This window comes from Sciurus vulgaris (assembly GCF_902686455.1).
Source record: "Sciurus vulgaris genome assembly, chromosome: 6".
NCBI classification, from domain to species: Eukaryota; Metazoa; Chordata; class Mammalia; order Rodentia; family Sciuridae; genus Sciurus; species Sciurus vulgaris.
The window spans coordinates 45675715-45697860 of NC_136466.1; the positions used below are offsets into that span (position 1 = coordinate 45675715).

At 37.3% G+C, this 22146-nt stretch overlaps 2 protein-coding genes across 2 annotated transcripts in view; both read left to right on the forward strand.

Moving 5' to 3' along the window:
- LVRN (laeverin) overlaps positions 1–9900 on the forward strand; it is a 108811-nt gene extending 98911 nt beyond the window's left edge. Inside the window, exon 20 of the mRNA XM_079143879.1 lies at positions 9853–9900. Within this exon, the coding sequence (XP_079000005.1) occupies positions 9853–9885 (33 nt within the window). The 3' untranslated portion in view covers positions 9886–9900. The remainder of the gene's footprint in view (positions 1–9852) is intronic.
- Positions 9901–10009: 109 nt separating this feature from the next.
- Positions 10010–20359, forward strand: ARL14EPL (ARF like GTPase 14 effector protein like). The gene is made up of 4 exons (XM_079143920.1): positions 10010–10146; positions 11638–11755; positions 13277–13416; positions 16840–20359. The coding sequence occupies exons 2-4, from the start codon at positions 11660–11662 to the stop codon at positions 17060–17062; spliced, it is 459 nt and encodes a 152-aa protein (XP_079000046.1). The 5' UTR covers positions 10010–10146; positions 11638–11659; the 3' UTR covers positions 17063–20359.
- The last annotated feature ends 1787 nt before the right edge of the window (positions 20360–22146 follow it).

Genomic DNA, 22146 nt, shown 5'->3' on the forward strand with positions numbered 1-22146 from the left:
TTATTAAAATTATTGGACCACAGTAGTGATTTTCTTATATCCTCTTCTTCTTACATAAGGGTAATATACAGACAATTCTATGTTACAATGATTTGACTTGTCTTGGATTTTGATTTTTCCCAGGCTACTGATATGTGACATACTCTCTTGTGATGCTGAATATAAACATTCCTGGCCACAACTTCCAGCCAACCATGTAATCACAAGGGGAAAAAAGCTATACAAAGTACCCTAATGTTAAGATACATTGTTCAGCAGGTTAGGTCTATTACATGCATTTTTTTCTAGTTCTGAAAATCAGACCCCAGGCCTTTTGCATGCTAGGCAAGTGCTCTACCTATAAGCAATACCCCCAGTCATATGTGTACTTTTTATTTTTACATTTTTTAACTTACAATGGGTTTATTGGGACATAACTCCATCATAAATTGAGGAACTTCACTATAGTAAATATACCTTTATACTCTGCATTTTTATTTAAAACATTTTTGAGGGGCTGGGGTTGTGGCTCAGTAGTAGAGCTCTTGCCTAGCATGTGTGAGTAAATAAAATAAAGGTATTGTGTTTATCTACAACTAAAAAATTTTTTTTAATAAATTTTTGAATTTTATCACTTCACAGGTATCTTCTTTCTCACAGCTGCATGGTACTGCTTGTTTGTTGTACATGTGTGGGTTTACCATAGGTATTTACTCACTCTCCTGTGTATGGGAATTCCAGTATTTTGCAATTGCAAGCAATACTACAATGAATATGTTTATGAGTTGGGTTACTTGAAGTATAGTGTATATTACAAAATTAAAATTCAGATCACTATGAACTGGTAAAATAATACAACTCATAAGCATAGAAATTTTTACTCTCAGAATTAATAGGTAAACTGAAGAGTTTTTAGCACATGACTCCTTCATTTGAAAAAGCAACTGATTTTATATTAAATTCAACTTATTCCCTAGCAAAGCTGATAATGTCTAGAGAGGAAAAAAATACAGTTTCTCTATAAAAGTCAGGTCAAAGGTGCAATAAATTCTAGACTATCAAATGTAGTGAGGCATTATTATTTCTGAAAAATACTCTCCCCTTTTAAAATTAAATTGTACTCTTTAATAGCACTATAGTTCTTCAGAAGATTCACCGGTTAAATCAATAGTTCAAAACAAAAAGGTTATACTTAAGAAGTTTGTAAATTTCATGGGATAATTATTTTGTATAGCATTTAAGTTGAAAAAAATAATAGAAAGTTACAACTTTGAATACTGTGGTGTACTATTATTGCTTAGCACCTTCATTTTTTTTTTTTCTTGGAAAGATTTTCCTTTTATTATGGGAAGGACGTAGTACATTAGTAAAATTGCTGTTTCATAATCTTCTTAGTTTCCTAACTTTTAATATGTTGAAACTGTTGGCTGTGTTGGATCATATAGTCCCACTTTAGCCACGAGGTGACTAAAACAGCTGAAGGAGCCCACAAAATATTAAGAGAAGAACTGTGCAACTGAGCCTAGCCCAGATCGCCCAGGCTCAGTATTGTGGGCAGATGACAGTAGTTTAAAGCACCTTCATTTTTAAGGTTATTAAAAATGGTTACTTGCCATTCTTATCCTCTAGAAGATTTTCCTTCTTTTGCATTTGGCCCCTGATGTTTCATCTTTCTTGGTATTATCCCAAGAATAGCATCTTGTGGAGTCAGAGGCAAAGAGTAACTTCTGCTGACGATAATAGAACAAAGCCAAAGATTGGTCAAGGAATACGTTTTTATAGAATGTGATTATGGAAAAGTCTGGTATGATTTTCACCTGTTTTGAGTTTTATCCGTCCATAATTTGCAAGAAGGAACATTTTTGATTATGCAAAATATACCCCAAGATACAGAAGTGCCTTAATGAGCATCAAATTCAAGTAGAATATACTGCCTCCATGGAAACACCTTAATATTTTGTGTCATTTCCAGATGGAGTGCAGGCACCTTTCACTGATGATTTTGTTTCTTTTCCTTGTTCTTTGCAGTAAAATTAATTAGGAACGGAATGGTGGTTTTTATCCTATAATTCACAAATGAACAGGGCTGGTATTTACCTGACAGCAAAGTGGTTTTAATGACTCACAATACAATATCTGAATCCTGGTGGAAGAAGGCAATGTTTTGAGGGTTGTAATTTAGAGATTAATACATTTCTTAGGCACAGCTTATAAACGTGGTTTAGTTTTCTCTTGGGATAGCACAGTTTTTTCTGACATGATTATTAGCTGATTATGCATATAGTGTGCTATTTACACTGAAATATTTAGTATTAATATTAAACATTTGAAGTTCAGATGTGTGATCGAGCAGTACAGCCAAAACTTAGCTCAAGATTAATTGCTTATTTCGAGTGGAAGATAGGAGAGAACACGAGCTATCATTATCTGATTCTAAAGGGTTCTAGAATTGACTCATGGTGGAAGATGAAGTTAATGCTTACACCCACCCCTCCTCCACTCCCCCCCCCACCATTATTATGAAAGCATTAAATTGTAGAAGCACCTTTGAGGCCTTATGATTTTTCCCTTGAGGGTTCTATGGTTTCCCAGCAAAACAAAGAAAGCAAAGCAGTACAGTTTCTCTTTCTTTGCAGTATTCTTTCCTTCTTTTCATCCAACTTAAAGGTATGTGCACTTTCTCTTTAACACCCCACTGTTTGGCTTCACCAGGCAACTCTCATTAAGCAGGGAGCAATAGAAATGTGGCTGTTCATTTGAAAGTCATTCCTTCACAAATGATGCATTTAAACCTGGTGCCTTCTGAGGCTGGTGGAGAAAGACGAGGTAAAACAAGCTACTCAATGCTGACCTTGCATGTATGACACTATGTTAATTGTTGTGGTTAAGAGTGGAAGATGACTAGAGTCCCTTTATTGTAGAGTGCACTGAAATAAAGATGAAAACTCAGAAATGGGCATTGAAGGGTGGTAGGGATCTGGGAGAAAGAACTTCCACACTTAAGTATTTGAGATGAGTACTTTTGAAGGATATCTATCAGGATAATGCTGAAAATAGCCTAGTACTCTGGTTTCATAACTCTTCTTTCTCTTTCACTTTCCATCAGTGGGGTAGGGTAAACATATAGGTCTCTATTGTTTATAATCCTTAAAATTGCAAAGAATAATTTGAATGCATGAGTCAAGCAATCCATATTATAAATAAGGTATAGTTCAGCCCTGAACTTTAGAAACTGATCTATAACTGACCCAGATGGGTCCTTTAGGGTACCGGATTTAAAATGATACCAGCTTGCTGCAATCAAGTCATTACTAATAGAAATTATGTGGTCCTATTTTGTTCTTCAGGTTATCAATTTCTCTGCTAAGTGTACTTGCAAGTTAATTAAAATATACTACATATGTTTTTACATTTTTTTATTGATTCACGGATGTGTACATAAGCGTGAGTGTGTGTGTGTGTGTGTGTGTGTGTGTGTGTGTGTATGTAGTATGTGATGTGCAGGAAAATACAGCTCTAAAAGTATTTCAAGGAATCTGTAGCTATTGTAAATAGTTGTTTCTAAAGCATTAAATTTATTCATCCAATAACACTCTCAAAAGATTAGATCAATATTACTTTTTCTTCTTATGGACAAATGGCAATGGAGAGTTTTTTCTTTTAGAGGTTATTGAGTAATCTTGTGGCTTAGAAAACAGCTGACACAGCTGGGAGGGAGCAGCAAAGACTTAATTGGCTACCTGCACAGTGTCGTCTCTACCAAATATACCCCAGTGGGATTTGACTCACCTGTTAATTATCTCAGTGACCCATCATTTTCAGCAACAACAGGAACTACGGCTAGAGAGAGGAGAGAATGGGATTAAAATAGCTTGATGCTTTTGTCTGTTATGAATGTCTGTGTATCTTACTTCTAAATAGTTTTCCAGAGATGTTTTACAGATAATGTCTCTGAATAAATGGCTTTATCTGTTCCTGAGTAAAAATAGAGGCCAACTTTTGGGCCAGAGATTAAGCTGGACACCTTTCTTATTTTGATAATTTGCTAGTGTCCTTCAGGGTCATGGTGGTAGCCACTCATTCCATCCTACTCAAGACGCAATCAGTTTACATAGAAGCAACTGTACATGCCAGGGTGCCCTAAAGATAAGTGCGATTGATTGATGTGTGTTACGTTGCCTGAAGATCTCCTGATGGCCTGTGCCTCAGAGTGAGGGTGAAGATAGAAATAGCCTGGTCCTCTTTCCTCCAGTGATCTTGTTCCTGAATCTCCCACAGAGAGTGCAATTTGCCATGGTGCATGATTCTGATGCTTAACGGTAAATATCATCTCACCACCATGGGTAATTTAGTCATCATGGCTCCTGTGTATAAGCCAACTACTTCATCTCAGGCTCAACCTAAGAAACAACAATCTATTCCATTGCTGAAGAAATGTCTGGGGCTGGGGAGATAGCTCAGTTGGTAGAGTGCTTGCCTTGCAAGCACAAGGCCCTGGGTTTTATCCTCAGCACGGCAAAAAAAAAAAAAAAAAAAAAAAAAAAAAAAAAAATCTGGCTGTGGAAAGCTGTTTCAAAGATATGGCACTTTTTTAGAAGGAATTTTAGAGTTATTTTAGTGTGTTAGTGACTGCCATGGACTGAATTGTGCCTTGCCCTCAATCTATAGGTTAAAGACCTTATTCCAATGTGACTAGACTTGGAGATAAGAAATAAAGAAGTCATAGGGTGGGATCCTAATCTGGTAGGATTAATGGCCTAATAAGGAGCATAAGACAAAGATCCTGCCCCCACCCCACTCTCTTTCCATACGCCAAGAAAAGGCCATGAGAGGACTTAGCAAGAAGGTGGCCATTTGTAGGCCAGGAAGAGAGATCTTGCCAAAATCAATTAAGTCAGCACCTTGATCTAGAACTTCCCAACTTCTAGAGCTGTGAGAAATAAATGTCTTGTGTTGAAGCCACCCAATTTATGGTATTTTGTTATAGCTGCCCAAGGTGATTATAATAAAAGTGACTTTCTTTTATGTGGACTTCAGAACCCAACGCTAAAGTCAGAGGTGGCTCATGTGACTGAGATGGGAACCTTTGCCCAGCACTTCCTCCTAGCTCTGTGCTACTGCAGAAGAGGGGAAGGGAGCAAACTAGAGGAGACCAAGTGCCTCCTCCCTGGTCCCTTCCTATGCTTCTTTTTGAAAAGGAAGGTTGTGTGTGGCTGACATCAATTACAGTTCCTCCCTCAGCAATGTCATGTGTAGAGATGGTGATGATCATTAAACCTTGAATCAGTGTAACATCCTGAAAACACCCTTCTATTTGGGATCAGACAAGTCTAGGTGACAAACTCATGTACCCTAATAACCATGTGACCTAAATAATCTTTCGGGGGTCCCAGTTTCTCATCTGTAAAATAGGAAAAATTATATCTACTATTGATTTTACATTGTTGTTATGAAAATTCTTTGAAGGAATAAGAGTAGAAAGTTCAATAAAGTCCTTGGTATGTGGCATGTTCCATAAGCATAATATTCACAAGACATTGAGCACTGGCTTTGTTCTAGCTTTGGGCTTGCTGGGGATAGAGAAAGGTGTAAGACCGCTTCAAGAAAACTAAAGACCTAATGGAAGCAGGAGCTTGCATATAAAAATGACGCTGAGTGTAGATCAAGATGAATGTTATAACCAACATGTCTCCAGAGCTACTAGGGTAGCTCTCAGTGGAGAAAGGGGCTTGTGTCCAAACATAGACTGATGAACTATTTCCTCTAGTAAGATAGTCTTCCTTTTTCTTTCTTTCTTTTTTTTTTGGTACCAGGGATTAAACCCAGGGAAGCTTAACCACGGAACCATGTCCCCAGCCCTTTTAATTTTTTTATATTGATACAGGGTCTTGCTAAGTTGCTTGGGGCCTCTCTAAGTTGCTGAGGCTGGCTTTGAACTTGCCATCCTCCTGCCTTAGCCTCCTGAGTTGCTAGGATTTTAGGGGGTGCCACCCCAGTTGACCAGAAAGACTTTCTGTGAAGAAAAATGAAAGCTAACCTATTCAATGTACTTAGTAAAGCAGGTGATTTCCATTTTGGCCATGTGTTCTTTCCCCACACTGATACCTAATATTTGCTTCATTTTAGGAACCACTCTTGGACTAGCTCCCTCTAGGAGTCTGTGCTAGGGTTGTGAGTGGGACACGTGGGAAGCCTCCTTTCTTTGTGTTGGATTGTATTTTGTATCTTTCATAGGCAATCTGACAAAATGTTGGGACAAAATTGAGAGTTTGTCAAACTGATTTCACATTCTGTGCATCCCTGTCAAGGGTAGTCACTAAGGACATGCTACATGGCCTCCTGCTGTGTGCTTGAAGATGAGCATCTTCCATTGCCTGAGTGACCCTGAGCTGGGAAATGTCATTCTCATCACAAAGAGCAGTGGAGATGGTGGCAGTAGGTTCTCCCTGCCCCTTTGCAGGGATGCTTAATCTTATTTTTATACCATGGACCCCTTAGCTTGACAGTGACATCTATGGATTATTTCCCAGAATAACATTTAAAAATTTTTTTTTAGTTGCTAATGGATCTTTATTTTATTTATTTATATGCAGTGCAGAGGATCAAACCCAGTGCCTCACACATGTTAGGCAAGCGTTCTACCACTGAGCCACAATCCCAGCCCTCCAGAATGACATTTTTAATGATATAAAATAAAGTCCGTAAGAATGCAAAGGAAACTAATTAGGTTAAAATACACTTATCAAAATATTATGATACTAACATGCCCTAATTAATAGCCTATCAAATAAAAGATCTAGTTTCAGGTCTAAGAACTATAATCATTTTAAAGAAGTAATGAACATTAATGAAATTTCGCATATACACAGCAACTCTATTTGGTTAATAAAATCTATGGTTTTATAGTCACAGATACTGCTAACATTACTGAGGCATGTTGGTTACATTATCATAGAAGGAAATGCCAGAATATCACTTACAGATTAATAGAAACAAATATGTATTTTTTTTTTTTTTTTTTTTTTTACTTATCCAAATTCAAGGATTCTCTGCATTGTCAAGAATCTCTGCCTTAGGAATACCAAACAAGGGAAAAGGGAGAACCCTGAGCCTTTTAATTACTTTTTCTAGGACCAATATTTTAGGCTCACAACAAAATCCAATTATATTTCAGTACCTGGTGAAATTATATTATCTTTTCTTTTGCTTTATTTGAAATGCAAAGTAGCAAATTTTCCCCTAATATCTTTTTGGAGACCTACATTTTACAAAGGACTTTACTCTGCTTTGGTTAGAGGATTTGCATGAGATTCTAATTTCTTGAAGTGCAGTTAAATCCCAGACAAATTCAGGAAAAGTTCTTGCTTACAAAGATGCTCATAATCCTTCCAATGAATAGGAAAATCTGTTATATGAAGAAACTAGAAGGTTTGGGACCTGTTTTTTGGAGATGATCTTGAAAAAACTCCAAACAGAGGCTAAAGGGGAGAGAGATTCATAGATAAGGAATGATCTCTTAAGAGGCAGAGGGTCAAAGTTCAAAGTTGAAAAATTCAGATAGGTAAGAGGTGGGGAAGATGCTAATGGGTGTAGCTTTTAGCCCAAGTGTGATATGCGCAGAGATGAGCTCAGGAAGGTAAGGTGGAGACAATTTCCATAGATGTTGGCTAATATGCCAGTGATGTGGGATATTATTGGCAAAGAGGAATCATTGCAATCTTTTAATAGGAATGAGACAAACTTCTGTTCCTGGAATAGTAACATGGCCATAATGTACTAATGAATTAAGGGTGGGAAGAAAGCATGGACAAAAGTTTTCTGATCAAATGGCAAGGCTGGCTGGATAAGATTATACCTACTTTCCCTAACCTAATGTTTCCCATAACTACCTAAAGATAGAGCTTGCCTGGAGAGTCTATAATTATACAGATTACCCCCAAAATTCTAGCTCAAGTAGTTCTGGGATTCAGCAGGGAATTAATGATTTTTTTTTTTTATTGTAAACAAATGGGATACATGTTGCCTCTCTGTTTGTATATGGTGCAAAGGCATACCATTTGTGTAATCATAAATCCACATACAATAATGTTGTTTGATTCATTCTGTTATTTTTTCCCCTTCCCCCCACCCCTCCCACCCCTCTTTACCCTCTATACAGTACTTTCTTCCTCCATACTTGCCCCCCTCCCTAACCCTAACTCTAACCCTAACACTAACTCTTCCCTCCCCCCCATTATGTGTCATCCTCCACTTATTAGCGATATCATTCGTCCCTTGTCTTTTTGAGATTGGCTTATCTCACTTAGCATGATATTCTCCAATTTCATCCATTTGCCTGCAAATGCCATAATTTTGTCATTCTTTATGGCTGAGTAATATTCCATTGTGTATATATACCACAGTTTCTTTATCCATTCGTCAATTGAAGGGCATCTAGGTTGGTTCCATAGTCTGGCTATTGTGAATTGAGCAGCTATGAACATTGATGTGGCTGTATCTCTGTAGTATGCTGATTTTAAGTCCTTTGGGTATAGGCCAAGGAGTGGGATAGCTGGGTCAAATGGAGGGTCCATTCCAAGTTTTCTAAGGAATCTCCACACTGCTTTCCAGAGTGGCTGCACTAATTTGCAGCCCCACCAGCAATGTATGAGTGTACCTTTCTCCCCACATCCTCGCCAACACCTGTTGCTTGTATTTTTGATAATCGCCATTCTAATTGGGGTGAGATGGAATCTTAGGGTGGTTTTGATTTGCATTTCTCTTATTACTAGAGATGTTGAACATTTTTTTCATATGTTTATTGATTGCTTGTAGATCTTCTTCTGTGAAGTGTCTGTTCATTTCCTTAGCCCATTTGTCGATTGGATTATTTGTATTCTTGGTGTAGAGTTTTTTGAGTTCTTTATAGATTCTGGAGATTAGTGCTCTATCTGAAGTATGATTGGCAAAGATATTCTCCCACTCTGTAGGCTCTTTCTTCACATTACTGATACTTTCCTTTGCTGAGAGAAAGCTTTTTAGTTTGAATCTATCCCAGTTATTGATTCTTGCTTTTATTTCTTGTGCTATGGGAGTCCTGTTGAGGAAGTCTGGTCCTAGGCCGACATGTTGAAGATCGGGACCTAATTTTTCTTCTATAATCTGCAGAGTCTCTGGTCTGATTCCAAGGTCCTTAATCCATTTTGAGTTGAGTTTTGTGCAGGGTGAGAGATATGGGTTTAGTTTCATTCTGTTGCATATGGATTTCCAATTCTCCCAGCACCATTTGTTGAAGAGGCTATCTTTTCTCCATTGCATATTTTTGGCGCCTTTGTCTAGTATTAGAAAGTTGTATTTATTTGGGTTTGTGTCCGTGTCCTCTATTCTGTACCATTGATCTACCTGTCTATTTTGGTACCAGTACCATGCCGTCTTTGTTACTATTGCTTTGTAATAAAGTTGAAGTTCGGGTATTGCGATACCCCCTGCTTCATTTTTCCTGCGAAGGATTGCTTTAGCTATTCTGGGTTTCTTATTCTTCCAGATGAATTTCATGATTGCTTGCTCTATTTCTGTAAGGTACGACATTGGGATTTTAATTGGGATTGCATTGAATCTGTATAGCACTTTTGGTAGTATGGCCATTTTGACAATATTAATTTGGCCTATCCAAGAACATGGGAGATCTTTCCATCTTCTAAGGTTTTCTTCGATTTCTTTCTTTAGTGTTCTGTAGTTCTCATTGTAGAGGTCTTTTACCTCTTTTGTGAGATTGATTCCCAAGTATTTTATTTTTTTCGATGTTATGGTGAATGGGGTAGTTTTCATAATTTCTCTTTCTGAGGGGAATTAATGATTTTTAAAACAGCTTCACATGATTTTATCTTCTAACAGGTTGAAAAATACTCAACAGGAATGTTTGATTGATTAAATCTCAACTTGCTTGTGATAGTGTCAAAGCAAAAAATTCCTCTGGACAAAGGCAAGGAAGACTATTCAAAGCTGTTGTAATAAAGTACAAAGACCAGGACTCAGTATGAACTTAACTCCGCTGAAACAAAGGGTGGTGGGATCTCAAAGGCTGAGATAAACTACTAGGAAAGAACGGGAAGATAGAAATGGGTTATTGGTCAATGGAAGGCATCAAGTACATTGTGTTATTTTGCAAATGTCTTTCTCTGTGATAAGGTAACTTGTGTTTGCTAATTAGTACCTAATCAAAATTAGACTCCCATCCTCTGATGGAGACTGGGAGAAAGGGGTACTATCTTCCTTGATTAAATTTCAAAGGGATAGCTCCCAGGTCCTTGAGAAAGACAGTCCTGGGTTATAAAATGACAGAAAATGGGAGATTTATATTCCAAAGGAACAAAGAAAGAGTTCATAATTGCAAATTTTCTAATGTAAATGCTTCTAAAGGAAAAAGAGGTCAGGAAGAAATCTGTCTAAAATTTAGTGAAGCTGAGGTCACCTTGGTCAAGGGTAATGTATTGCCATTATTCACACTGCTGCTGCCATTACTGTTACTATTATCATTTGGGTAGACTACTCAGTAGAGAAAGGAAGGACCAAAGTTAGGAATTTCAGAAAAGAAATATCAACATTCCTTTCTAACCTAATGTTGGCAATTGGGAAGTGGGATACAGAGGGTGTGGCCAAAGGTGTTGAGCCTAGACTTGAAGACAATGAAGACCAGTGATAGAAATGGAATTTCCAGCTGTCTGAGACAGACATGGTGCCAGAAGACCCAAGTTAACACAGTAGAGCATAACTCTCAGGTTCCTTTGGGAGAAACAGAACTTGGTAGTCAGCAGTGGTAGCTGATGGGAAGTAGGGAGAACAGCAGGGCTTGTGGAGACCTCTGGAGTATAGACTTTTCTGGTCTATAGACTGTAGACAGCACTGCAGACCAGCCCTGCACCATGCATTCAGGATCAGCAATATGTGGGCTATACCTTGGTCACCCAGAGGTGTCTCTCTCTCTCTCTCTCTCTCTCTCTCTCTCTCTCTCTCTCTCTCTCTCTCTCACACACACACACACACACACACACACACACACACACATGCATACACACCCACATATTGCATATATATAGAAAATGGTATATATACTAAAGTGTTTTGAAGTAAACTACAGACTTAGCAACTGAGTGTTATGGAAAACTCCACACCTTCCATTTAGCCTAAATTACATAAGAAATTTGTCAGAAAACTTATTGGAGGGGGTCAAGGCTTTTAAAAGTAGCCTGGGGAATGATGAAGTGACAGTTGAAACCATGGGAGGAGATGAGATTTTGACAAAGTTACTGGAGATGTTTGACATTAATGTAACTTGTTTTTTTTCCCCCACAAGAGAGTGAGTGTAAAGGGTGAAGAATGAAGATCTGAGATTTCAGTCTTCTTATGTAGGAGAGGATGGTCCCTAGTGTTGCCTGTTCCAGAGAGGTCTATGATGCTAAGGATGTTAAAAGGTACAGTTGATTTGCTCATGAAACACCTGTCAGAGAAGAATGCTTTGGGGTATCACGTACAGGACTCCAGAATGAGTGAGAGAAAAGGAGCCAGGAGTTCAGGAAGTCTGACTTTAAGAAAAAATGAGATGTGGAGGAACAGAAGAAAAGCATTATAAGAGAAAACAACTGAAGATGTATGACATTAATGTGTTTTGCTTCTTTTCAGTTACTTTTCTTAGTGATTAAAAATGACTGAGAAATCAGATAAAAGCGATTCCATTCAAAAGAGACACACAGAACGAAGTTCTCCAGAGAAAAACTGTCAAATTGGACAGAAGCAATTGGTATGAAACATGGATTTTATGATTCCATATCATTTGGCAAGTTTCAAACTTGGGGATCTCTGAGATGCTGGTGGACTTGTAGCAAAGGCTCCACAAGACGGGTCTCTGTGCCAGCTGTTGGACTGGTTTCACCGGACATATGTCCTATTTGCCTCTCACATTCCTTCATTTTTATTCCAATGTTATTTGTATGCAATAAAATAACCCTCAGAGTAGAATACTTGAAAAAATATATTCAAGTGTTTTAATTGAACAAACTCCTATTTTGTTCTTACTGTGTCATTGTTCTAAACTTTGTATGTATTGACTCATCTAATTTTTATCACAAGATACTATTATTGTTCCCATTTTAAAAACTGGGAAAATGAGACTTAATGAAGTAGGAACTTTGCTCAAGGCACACCACTGGCAAGTGGCAGAGCTGACACTTGAACACAGGTAGTCTTCCCCTGGCATGTCTCTTCCTAACCTCTTGCTAAGCATGTAGTACCTAGATGGAACTAGGTTTTACCTGTTTCATCTCTGTACCTAAATGAAGAGCTGATACATAAGCTCAAGTTTGTACCACAAACCCATATATACATACTAAGATGAAATTTTCAAAGAAACATTATTTTAGATTGCCTACACTATTATATTAAATAGATTGCAAGAGAGCCTATGAGATTCTGCTACTAATGTTACATTAAAAGTGTCCCTTTTGTCTCCAGGTTTAGGGTTTACATGTACATTCCAGTTTATATGTTTGGCGCCACCCAGAATATTTTTTTCTAAAATCCTTCAAAAGAGCATCACCTTTCTTTGTGATGTATGTGCTGTATGTTAAAAAAAAAAAAAATTAGTATTTGATTGAAGTATTTGGTTTCTTTCTTCCTGATCAGATCCCCTTTAATTTCTAATTACAAAAATCCCCAAAGACTTCAGAAAATTTCCCCTAATGCTCTAGAAAATAATTCTAGCAAGGTATTTCTGTTCAAATCTGGCTTTGACTGAAAGTGAATCCTCCAGGTGGCTGCGTTCTGACATGAAGGCCTGGTGATGTCCACACCCCCAGGACAGGGAGTCTCTAAAACTCATCCCTGACCTGAAGGGTAAGGCCATGAATACCATGGGTTCTCACTGGTTTGAGACTTTATATGGGCATCTTCAGCCCGCAGTTGAGGAAGAACCATTGGACCATTATTCTGTCATCCTCATCCTCCAGAAAATGCTATTTCTGAGATTCATCTTCATCCTATTTGGAAAGCTGACTGGGGTTTTTCAGGTAGAAAGAAGTTTTCTGTTTCCCCATGATTCTTTTTTGCATTTTTATCATGTGAGTTTTGTATTTTGTATTTATTTGGAAATAATAACCTAATTTGAGACTATTTATATCATCTTTGAAATTTAAGCAGGTCGACTCTTTGTATTTTCTATATAAAACAAACATACTTTCATGCCATTATGATTAAAGTTCATTTTGAGACAATGTAAAATGAATGATCTGATTCCTACTTCTAAAGCATTTTGTTTGTTTCTCAGCAACAAATAGAACGGCAGCTGAAATGCTTGGCATTTCAAAACCCTGGACCACAGGTAGCCGACTTCAACCCTGAAACAAGGCAACAGAAGAAGAAAGCACGGATGTCAAAGATGAATGAATATTTTTCCGTAAAACACAAGTAAGGTCATTCTATTTGATTAGTGGGATTATAAAATTTTCAGGATCTATCTGGGCACAGTGGTGCATGACTATAATCTACTCTGGAGGCTGAGGCAGGAGGATTGCAAATTCGAGGCCAGCCTCAGCACCTTAGCAAGGCCCTAAGCAACTTAGTGAGACCCTGTCCAAAATAAAAAACAATAAGGGCTGGGGATGTGGCTCAGTGGTAAAGTGCTGCTGGGTTAAATCTGTAGTACCTAATGATAATAACAATAAGTAAAGAAATAAAACTCTTGTTTCTCCTTGATTTTAATTAAATTTCCTCTTCTATGATTTAAAAATACCTAAGTTACAGCCTGAAAGCTAGCAAATTCAAGAAATCAACTATAATCTGAAACTGGAAATCAATTAATAAAAAAAAGCCCTGTACTAGATTAATAGCTTTAGTAGGAAAGATGATTAAAAGTAACAAAGATGCATCCTTAGAAGGAGAAATAATATCACCAAGGGAATGAATTTGGGATATTAAATTGGTACAGTACTATCATTAAGGTTGCTAGTACATCAGAAGCAAAAGCTAGTTGGGAGTGTAACTCAGCAGTAGAGAGCTTGCCTAGTATTAAGGAGTCCCTCTGTTCAATCCTCACTACACACACACACACACACACACACACACATATTAAGCAAACCAAAAAGAAAAGTTGATAAGTTCAACTGCATTAAAATTAATAACATGGGGCTGGAGTTGTGGTTCAGTGGTAGAGCGCTTGCCTGCCATGTGTGAGGCACTGGGTTTGATTCTCAGTACCACATATAAATAAATAAATAAAATAAAGGTCCATCAACAACTAAATATATATACATATATATAAATTTTTAAAAATTAATAATATATGCTCATTAAAAGATGCCCTTAAAACAATGAAAGAAAAATCACAAAGTGGAAGTTATAAGAAATCAGTACCCAAAATCTTTAAAGAATCTTAGAAGTAAGATAAATATCATATTGAAAAATAAAGAAAATAGTGAACAGGCATTTCATAGAAGATAAAGCTAATGAGGACATTGAACCTCATCAGTACGTTCTGGAGAAGGGCCATGCACCTCAGACAGGCAGAGTTTAGTATGATGATATCAAAGCTGATAAAGTTTTGGGGCATGAGTTGAATGTAAAATGGTACAACCCCTATTTAAAAACAACTTGGCATTTCCTATGTGTCTTATTACTTCTCATTTTCATTCCTCAGTATATATCCTGGAAAAAGTCTTATGTGTAAGGGGAGACATGTTCAAGAAGTGTCATGGCAACAGTGTAATAGCAAAAACAAAGTGTAAACAATTCCAACGAACTTCTGTAATGGAAAATATAAATGACCTGTGCTATATTCATAGAGCAGGATACATGTAGCAGTGAAAATATTTGAATAAAGCAAATGTGTACCATCATGAAAGAATTTCAAATCACTGAGTAGGATAAAAAAGCAAATTACAGAAGAAATATCTCAGTATGCTTGGGGATTCATACATACCTGGCTTAACTAAAAGTAAAACAAGGGACTCTTTTAGGCAAAGAGCAGTTCCTATTAAAGAGGTCATAGATGAATATAATGCGTGGTACATGAGGAGGACTTCAAAGGTATGATTATCCTTATAGCATGTGTATATTTTATGAATTTTATGAAGTTGAGAATTTTATGAAAGATTGCACCATAATATCTGCGTCTTGATTTCTGAGTCAAGGTCAGGGAGTGTTTAAATTTAGGCAAAGCTGGAAAAGGACAGGTGTTCTCCATTGGTTTGGGGACCACCCACTCACTATCAGTTCTGTATTAAAATTTACATCTCTTCCGATGAATTTTCTGTGGGGCTTGGGAACTGTCTCATACCTTACATGAAGCACTGTAGATGTAAATCCTCATCAGAAGATGTTCCTGAAGTGTTACATCAGGCAGTAAGTGTACATGCTTTATTAGGAAAGGGGAAAAGGATGCAACTGTATTATTTCTCTGAAGAGGAAGAGGTGAGGTGTTTTGCCAGCTTGGAGACAAAATGTACAGAGGGTATATAATTTGGCCACACTAATGAAGGGCCAGTCTTTTGAACTTCAACTGGTAATAAAGGATACAAGTCATATAGAGATGTTTTTGTTATCTAAGGCTTTCCAATAGCTCAGTTTGGAAGAATGTATTTCAGAATGATTTGGTTTTGAGGTGTTATGGGCCAAGCTATATAAGCAATGACCAAACAGACTCCATTTTACCCTGAGACTCCATGTTATGTAAGAAATGCTTCTCCTGTGAGAAATCTCTGCCTCTGTACCTGCCAACAGTTGCTTAGCATGACATGTTTGGCAACACAAAATGGCAATTCTTGTACACTGTACTTGTGCAGTATACTCTAACTGCATAGAATATAAATGATTGTCTAGATGTTAGTAACCATTCTTTAAAATTGTACTCAACTAGTGTCATTTTGACTCACTTTCTCTTCTGCTTATGATTTTAGATCTCATGATTTTTGCTTATGGTTTCAAATCATAGCAACAGCCACTTATGATTCATGTACTGACATGCTTTAAAAGGTGTGCTCTAAGCCCAGAAGGGGGTTGGAGAATGCAGACTTCCAGCCTACCCTCTGTCCTGCCAGCTGGTGAATCCAGACCTCCAGCTGGTTAATAAATGTTTTACATCCTGCTTCAAGACTGACCAGGTGATTTATTGCAGTTTCTCCATAACAGAGGGGATGGTGGAATTCTCATGAAAGTCTCTGCCCCTTGGCCATGTTGCAGAGGCTGGCAGGAAATGTGGGAATCTGCAGTAAGGTGTGGCCTCTGGTGCTGTCCCATGGCACAAAGCATCTTGCCTTCACTCAGAACTTACCATGTTCTACCCTCTCTGTCACATACATTCTCCCTTCACGAGAGGTGAAAGAAATCAGAAAGGAAAGAAGCGGCACCTGTAGAATGTTAGTAGAAGAGTTTTCTTATTTAAGTGATTTTGATGTAGTAACTGATAGTTCTCATTTTGAGTCATCAAAAAAAGGTAATTGGAAAAATATAAGAAGAAGAGTGTAATCTATTTTAAGGGAAAATTCCATCAAGAATGGTTAAATTTTTAAGAAAAAATTGTAAATTCATAGGAAGAAGTTTTAGTCCACTATTCCTCATACTTCTTTGAGGATTATTACATTCCCCTGCAGTGTTGGGAAAATGAGGAGTTACTGTCCATCTCAAGCTGACTGTACTGGAAGTGGTTCCATCACCTTTTGACTGAATTTCCCATGACATCATTGCCATCTACTGTTCTGGAGTGTTTCTGGGTCACCTCTGGGGTGCTGTTCTCTCAGACTAAAAGGGTCATGTGTATGAGGTCACAGAATTAAAATTTATTCTCAGTGTTGAGGACAATTGCAATGTCATATTAAAGTCATTCTTCTCTCATAGAGTTATGAAGAAATATGACAAAAGCGGCAGGCTAATTTGTAATGACGCCGACCTGTGTGACTGCCTAGAGAAGAACTGCCTGGGCTGCTTCTACCCCTGCCCCAAATGTAACTCCAACAAATGTGGGCCCGAGTGCCGCTGCAACCGACGGTGGGTTTATGATGCCATTGTCACCGAATCTGGAGAGGTCATCAGCTCGCTGCCATTTAATGTTCCTGACTAGGAGCTGTTGTGCATGGACTGATTTTTTTTTTCTTTTTTTTTTTATACATTTAAATCAACCTTTTTCTCTTGGATGAATTTTAGGGCTTGGGCAAAATGTTGGAAAAACATACTCAAGACTAGAGTTCTCTCCAGCTGCAGAAGAGTGTATTCTGGGCAGTGATTCTATCTATAAGCTTTGGTCTTCTCTCATTCTTTAGCTTGGAACCCAAGAATGTGACAGTGGATGGATCAGAATCTCTCCCAACACCTCCATCTCTACTCTACCTTCAAATTAAAAATCTCACCCTCTTTCCTCGTATCAGAGAACGTGTAGTTTTAAAGATTTTTCAGAACTCTGTAGCTAAGAGCTTTTCTTACATAGAACATAGAACTATAAGTTCAACATGTCTACGTATCCTTGTACCCTTAGGTATCACTAATTCTAAATCAGAATTACCATTTGGGATAGAAGAAAAACAACTTGTGCATCTTTTAACTGTGTATCCATAGACTCATTTTTTTAAAATTGAACAATTAAAACCAAATTTGTTAATGCTTGGTAATAATCTTACTATAAAACATTTGTATTTTATTTGTAAGATTGAAAAATCAGAACTTGAATATTCTAAAAGATGGTGGTTTACATTTTTAATTCCAGGATCAGTATTTCAAGACTTTTTTTTTCAAAGGGAGGAAACGAGTTCATTAAAAAAAAAAAAAAAAAAAGGTGCTGAGAGTATTGATGAGCAGTTAATTAGGAACATGATGTGGCCCTTTTTGTAGGAGGTGTATAGGAAGTTGAATTTGGCCTTCTTTGAACTCATTTTTTGACAATCTTGTTTAAGTCAGCACATACTTTACTGTGTGCATCAGAATCACCTGAAGAACTTGTTCATCCACAGATTTTGCAGCCCCACACCCAGAGTTTCTGATTCATTTGGTCTGGGACCAGGTTTGAGAATTTGCATTTGTAATAGGTCCCACAAGTTGATGTTGATACGGCTGGCATCAGGACCACACTTTGAGAATCACTTCTCTAAATTATATTAAATACATGATGTAAGGAGGTATTTAAATAGTGTAATTTAATAAACTTTTGAAAGGAGATAAGAGCTTTTGTTTTTGTAATAAATTTGAAATGTTATAAATAGAGTTTTGGGGGTTTAATTTCCCTTCACAATCAGTTTCAGAACTTGTTGCTTGCACTATCTACATGTACTAAGAAAGGCTTCTGACAACTCCAAACTGTTACTTGACAGTATGTTTTAGGACCAAAATAACAAAAATCCTAAAAATCAGAACTTTTGTCCACATAGCAAGAGAACATATTTGGCATTGTTATGCACAGAATTTGCTGGGTTGTCCAAATTCAACTCACTTTTATGGAACATTTACAGTGAACCAAACAGTGTACTAATCGACTCCATTACTACCTTTAACCATAACAGCCTTGAGAGGAAGCTATGAGCCGAAATTACCCAACTCACATCCTTGACTTGGTCATCAGGAATCTGCAGCCTCACCACCCTAAGAAAGTGTGGAGGGTCTTTCTTGAGTTGATGCATTCTTTTATTTTGAGAATAATTAATAATTTGTAAATAGTGGACCAAATGCATTTTTTGTTGTTTATTTTAGAATCGCATCGTTTTAAAGCTAACAGAAAGCTTGCAGCTCCACTAGTCACTTAGTCAACAGATATTCAAGGGAGGCTGCTTTGTGTCAAGCAGCAAACCAGGTGCAGAGGATAGAACAGTAAGTGAAATCCACCAGTTTCTGTTTTCATGAAGTGTGTGGATTAAATCAAACTCTTTTTACTTTCGTTGTTTTGTTTTTTACTTACACAACTGAGGAAATTTAGACCCAGATAAAATGAGTTGGGTGAGGGCACAGAAGATCTGGCAATCTGGGGTTTTGAGCATTAAGAGTAGGTCACTGTTTTTTTTTTTTTTTTTTTTTTTTTTTTTTTTTTTTCATGATACTACAGATTTCCCAAATTGACCTCATCCTAAAATGTATCCAGTTTCTTTTCATAATACACAATCCTGAGCCCCCTTGGAAGTCTCAGAAATCAAATCCTCTAAAACTGAGTCCTGGGCATCCATATTTTAAAACACAAATCCTTGATAGGTCTCATGATCAGATCACTTTGGGAAACACTTTTAAATCATTAGTCACCTATTTTTTTTAAATAATAAAACTAATCCATGGCAAATTAGCATTAAACTTTCCTTCCCTTCTGTCTCCTCTTGTCATTCAGTCTTAGGCATTAATCTGACTTATAATGATCTAGTTTAAAAGTATGTGGCAAATTAGGTTGGTAAGTTTTCCTAATAAAGCAAAAAATAAAGTAAAAAAAATTGCATAATTACTAAGCAGACACCTCATGATACTTATGTAGAAACATAGTAAGATATTGATGAGATGCATTTTTATAAATCAGATTTATTTCATCTTGATCTAATGTCAATTCAGTGCATTTTTAAAAGGTCTACTGCACTAAATGATTATTGCAAAAATAAATTTATTTGAATAGTCAGAAACTTGCTTTGAGAGTGTCTAATTTTTATCACAGAGTGAATAAAGCTATTTAGTTATTTGAACTAAATTCAGATTAATAAGGAGTGCAGCTGTACTATCTGATTACATTAACCAAGGAAATTGTCTTGTTAGTGTAATAGGATTTTTCTCTTTTCTGCTTGGCTATCTTTCAGTGCTGACAATGTGTCTTCATGAATATGTATAGAAATTGTAAGGAAAGCAATTTTACAGAAGGTCATTTAAATATAAAATGATCCACACTGAAGGATTTAGATAAATCACCCAAGATCATTTAGGCAATGCATATCACATCAATTTGCATGACAACTTCACGTCTAATTTGTTAGAGTTAAAGAATGTCCATATTGTGTCTGAAACAATCCTTGGTGTACCCCCTTCCAATGTCTACCCCCATTACAACCAGATCCATTGCATGTATAGACCTTGGGATGTTCAATCACAGAGAATCATTTAACTTTTCCCTTTATAGACTGATTTTCTTTTCTGGAAAAAGGATAATGCCTACTTGGAAACTTTTGGGAATATTTATATGAGCAAGGCTTCAGTGTTTGGCTATGCAGGTTTTGTTCTAGTTAAGTGGAGAGGGTGCCTTCCACATAGACTGCGATGCCAATGATGTCTCCCAGAGGTGTGCAGCAAAGTGGCTCTGCAAACAGGTGCCATTTGGCATGTGGATTCCTTGATGGTCCAGTAGTTATTGACACTTACTGTGTGCTAGGCATTGTATACTTTAGAGTAACTCATATTCTTGTATACCAAAATTTTAAAAATTCTTGCTTTCTCTCTTTCTCATCTACTTTCATTGTTCCATGATGTCTATAACAGTAGGAGAGTTCTGAGGTTATTTAGGACAATAATATATATATATATAATATTTATATATTGGGAGCTGTGCCATGTGGGCTGCGCTGGGATGGCACCTGGCAGCCAGCCGGAGGTTGCTTTGATCACATCGGCAGTGAGGAGGTTAATTAACATAAGCACACTCAGGTGATTTATCATTGGCCGTATTCAGTTAAGTCCATGCACACAACGCATGCACAGGTGTTCCCGAGTGCTCCTGCTCAGGCCTTCTCGTTTTTGACCTTTGCTGTGATAGGGCAGCTGGCTCCTCGCCTGATCTCAACTAGCGTGTCCCCGCCCCCTGCCTCCTGGAGGGGATATAAGCAGGCAGTAGGCAGAAGGCAAAAAGCAGCAGCTAGCAGAGAGAAGAAGCAGCAGTAAGCAGCAGTAAGCAGCAGCAGCTAGCAGTAAGAAGAAGCAGCTAGCCCTCAGATAGATAGCACCTAGTTCACAGGATGCAGGATGCATCTGTAAGAAGAAGCAGCAGAACTCTAAGAAGAAGTAGATCTCTGATAAGCGTAGAAGCCTGTCTTTCTCTAAAACTTTCTCTATAAGCAAAGCCTGTCTTTCTCAAAGTTTCTCTTCCTCTAAGCAAAGTCTCTCTTCCTGATAAGCAATGTTTCTCTTCTTCTAAGCAAAGCATCTCTTCTTCTCAAAGTCTCTCTTCCTCTATAAATTAGTGAATATAGGAAAAGTAGTTTATTTCCAGTCCACCTCCAATAAGTACCCGTGCAATTGTTGCCGCGGGCGGTGACGTATGTATACATATATATATATATAAAATAGTATGTATATATATATATATACACATATATACACACATATATGTATATATATACATATAACATATGTATATATATGATCTAGCTTAAGCAGCTTTCACACTTTTTCTTTTTCCAATTTTATATTTTAATCTAGATATGCAAAATTCTTTTTCATATTTTCAGATATCCTAGAATTTGTTTTTTTTTTCATATTTTCATATTTTTCTTCACTCTCTGGAAGGGAAATGACTCTCTTGTCATCACTGTCCATGTCTGACAGCATTGTTTATTACTTAGACTCATACCCAATTTGAAAAAAAAAATTCTATTTTGTGCTTACCGTTTATAGAGGCAGATTATTTTCCCTCTCACTATTGTATGGCTGCCTGTGTGCTCTTTTTAAATGGGCCAGATTTTAGGTCAGATATAATAAATTCAGAGAGATCAATGACTGACTTTAAATGTTTTTCCTTCAATAGTGCATCAAATAGCCTTTATATAAAATATAAATAGATACTGTACATGGCGACTTTCCATTCATTTATTTATTGATTCATCAAGCACCATCTATGTGCCAGACATATTACTATGCTAAGCAAATAATGGGGTAAGGGGCGGGAGAACACCCTCAGACATGATCTCTGTCCTTATGAACCTGACAGAGTAGAAGAGAGAGAAAGAGAATAATCAAGTGAGCACATAAATGAATGTGAAAAGAATGAGAGGAGGTATGTCTTACAAGCATACCTTATGTCTTATACCTAAGTCTTCCTGAGGGAGTCATCCCAGGTGTGGGGTTGAAAGGTGAGAATTATATGTACAGAGAGTTTTCTGGTAAAGACCGTGTATACAGATCTATGGCAGAAAGGGTAAGAACATATTCTGGACACTGGAAGAAGCCTGGCGGGTCGGGAGTGGAGCATTTAGAAGTCTCTGT

What these genes read in the sequence shown, in the direction of transcription:
- ARL14EPL (XM_079143920.1), top strand. Translation starts at nt 11,660, where the DNA reads ATGACTGAGAAATCAGATAAAAGCGATTCCATTCAAAAGAGACACACA. An exon ending in AAATTGGACAGAAGCAATTG is followed by an intron (nt 11,756 to 13,276) that starts GTATGAAACATG and finishes TTTGTTTCTCAG; the next exon opens with CAACAAATAGAACGGCAGCT. An exon ending in TATTTTTCCGTAAAACACAA is followed by an intron (nt 13,417 to 16,839) that starts GTAAGGTCATTC and finishes CTTCTCTCATAG; the next exon opens with AGTTATGAAGAAATATGACA.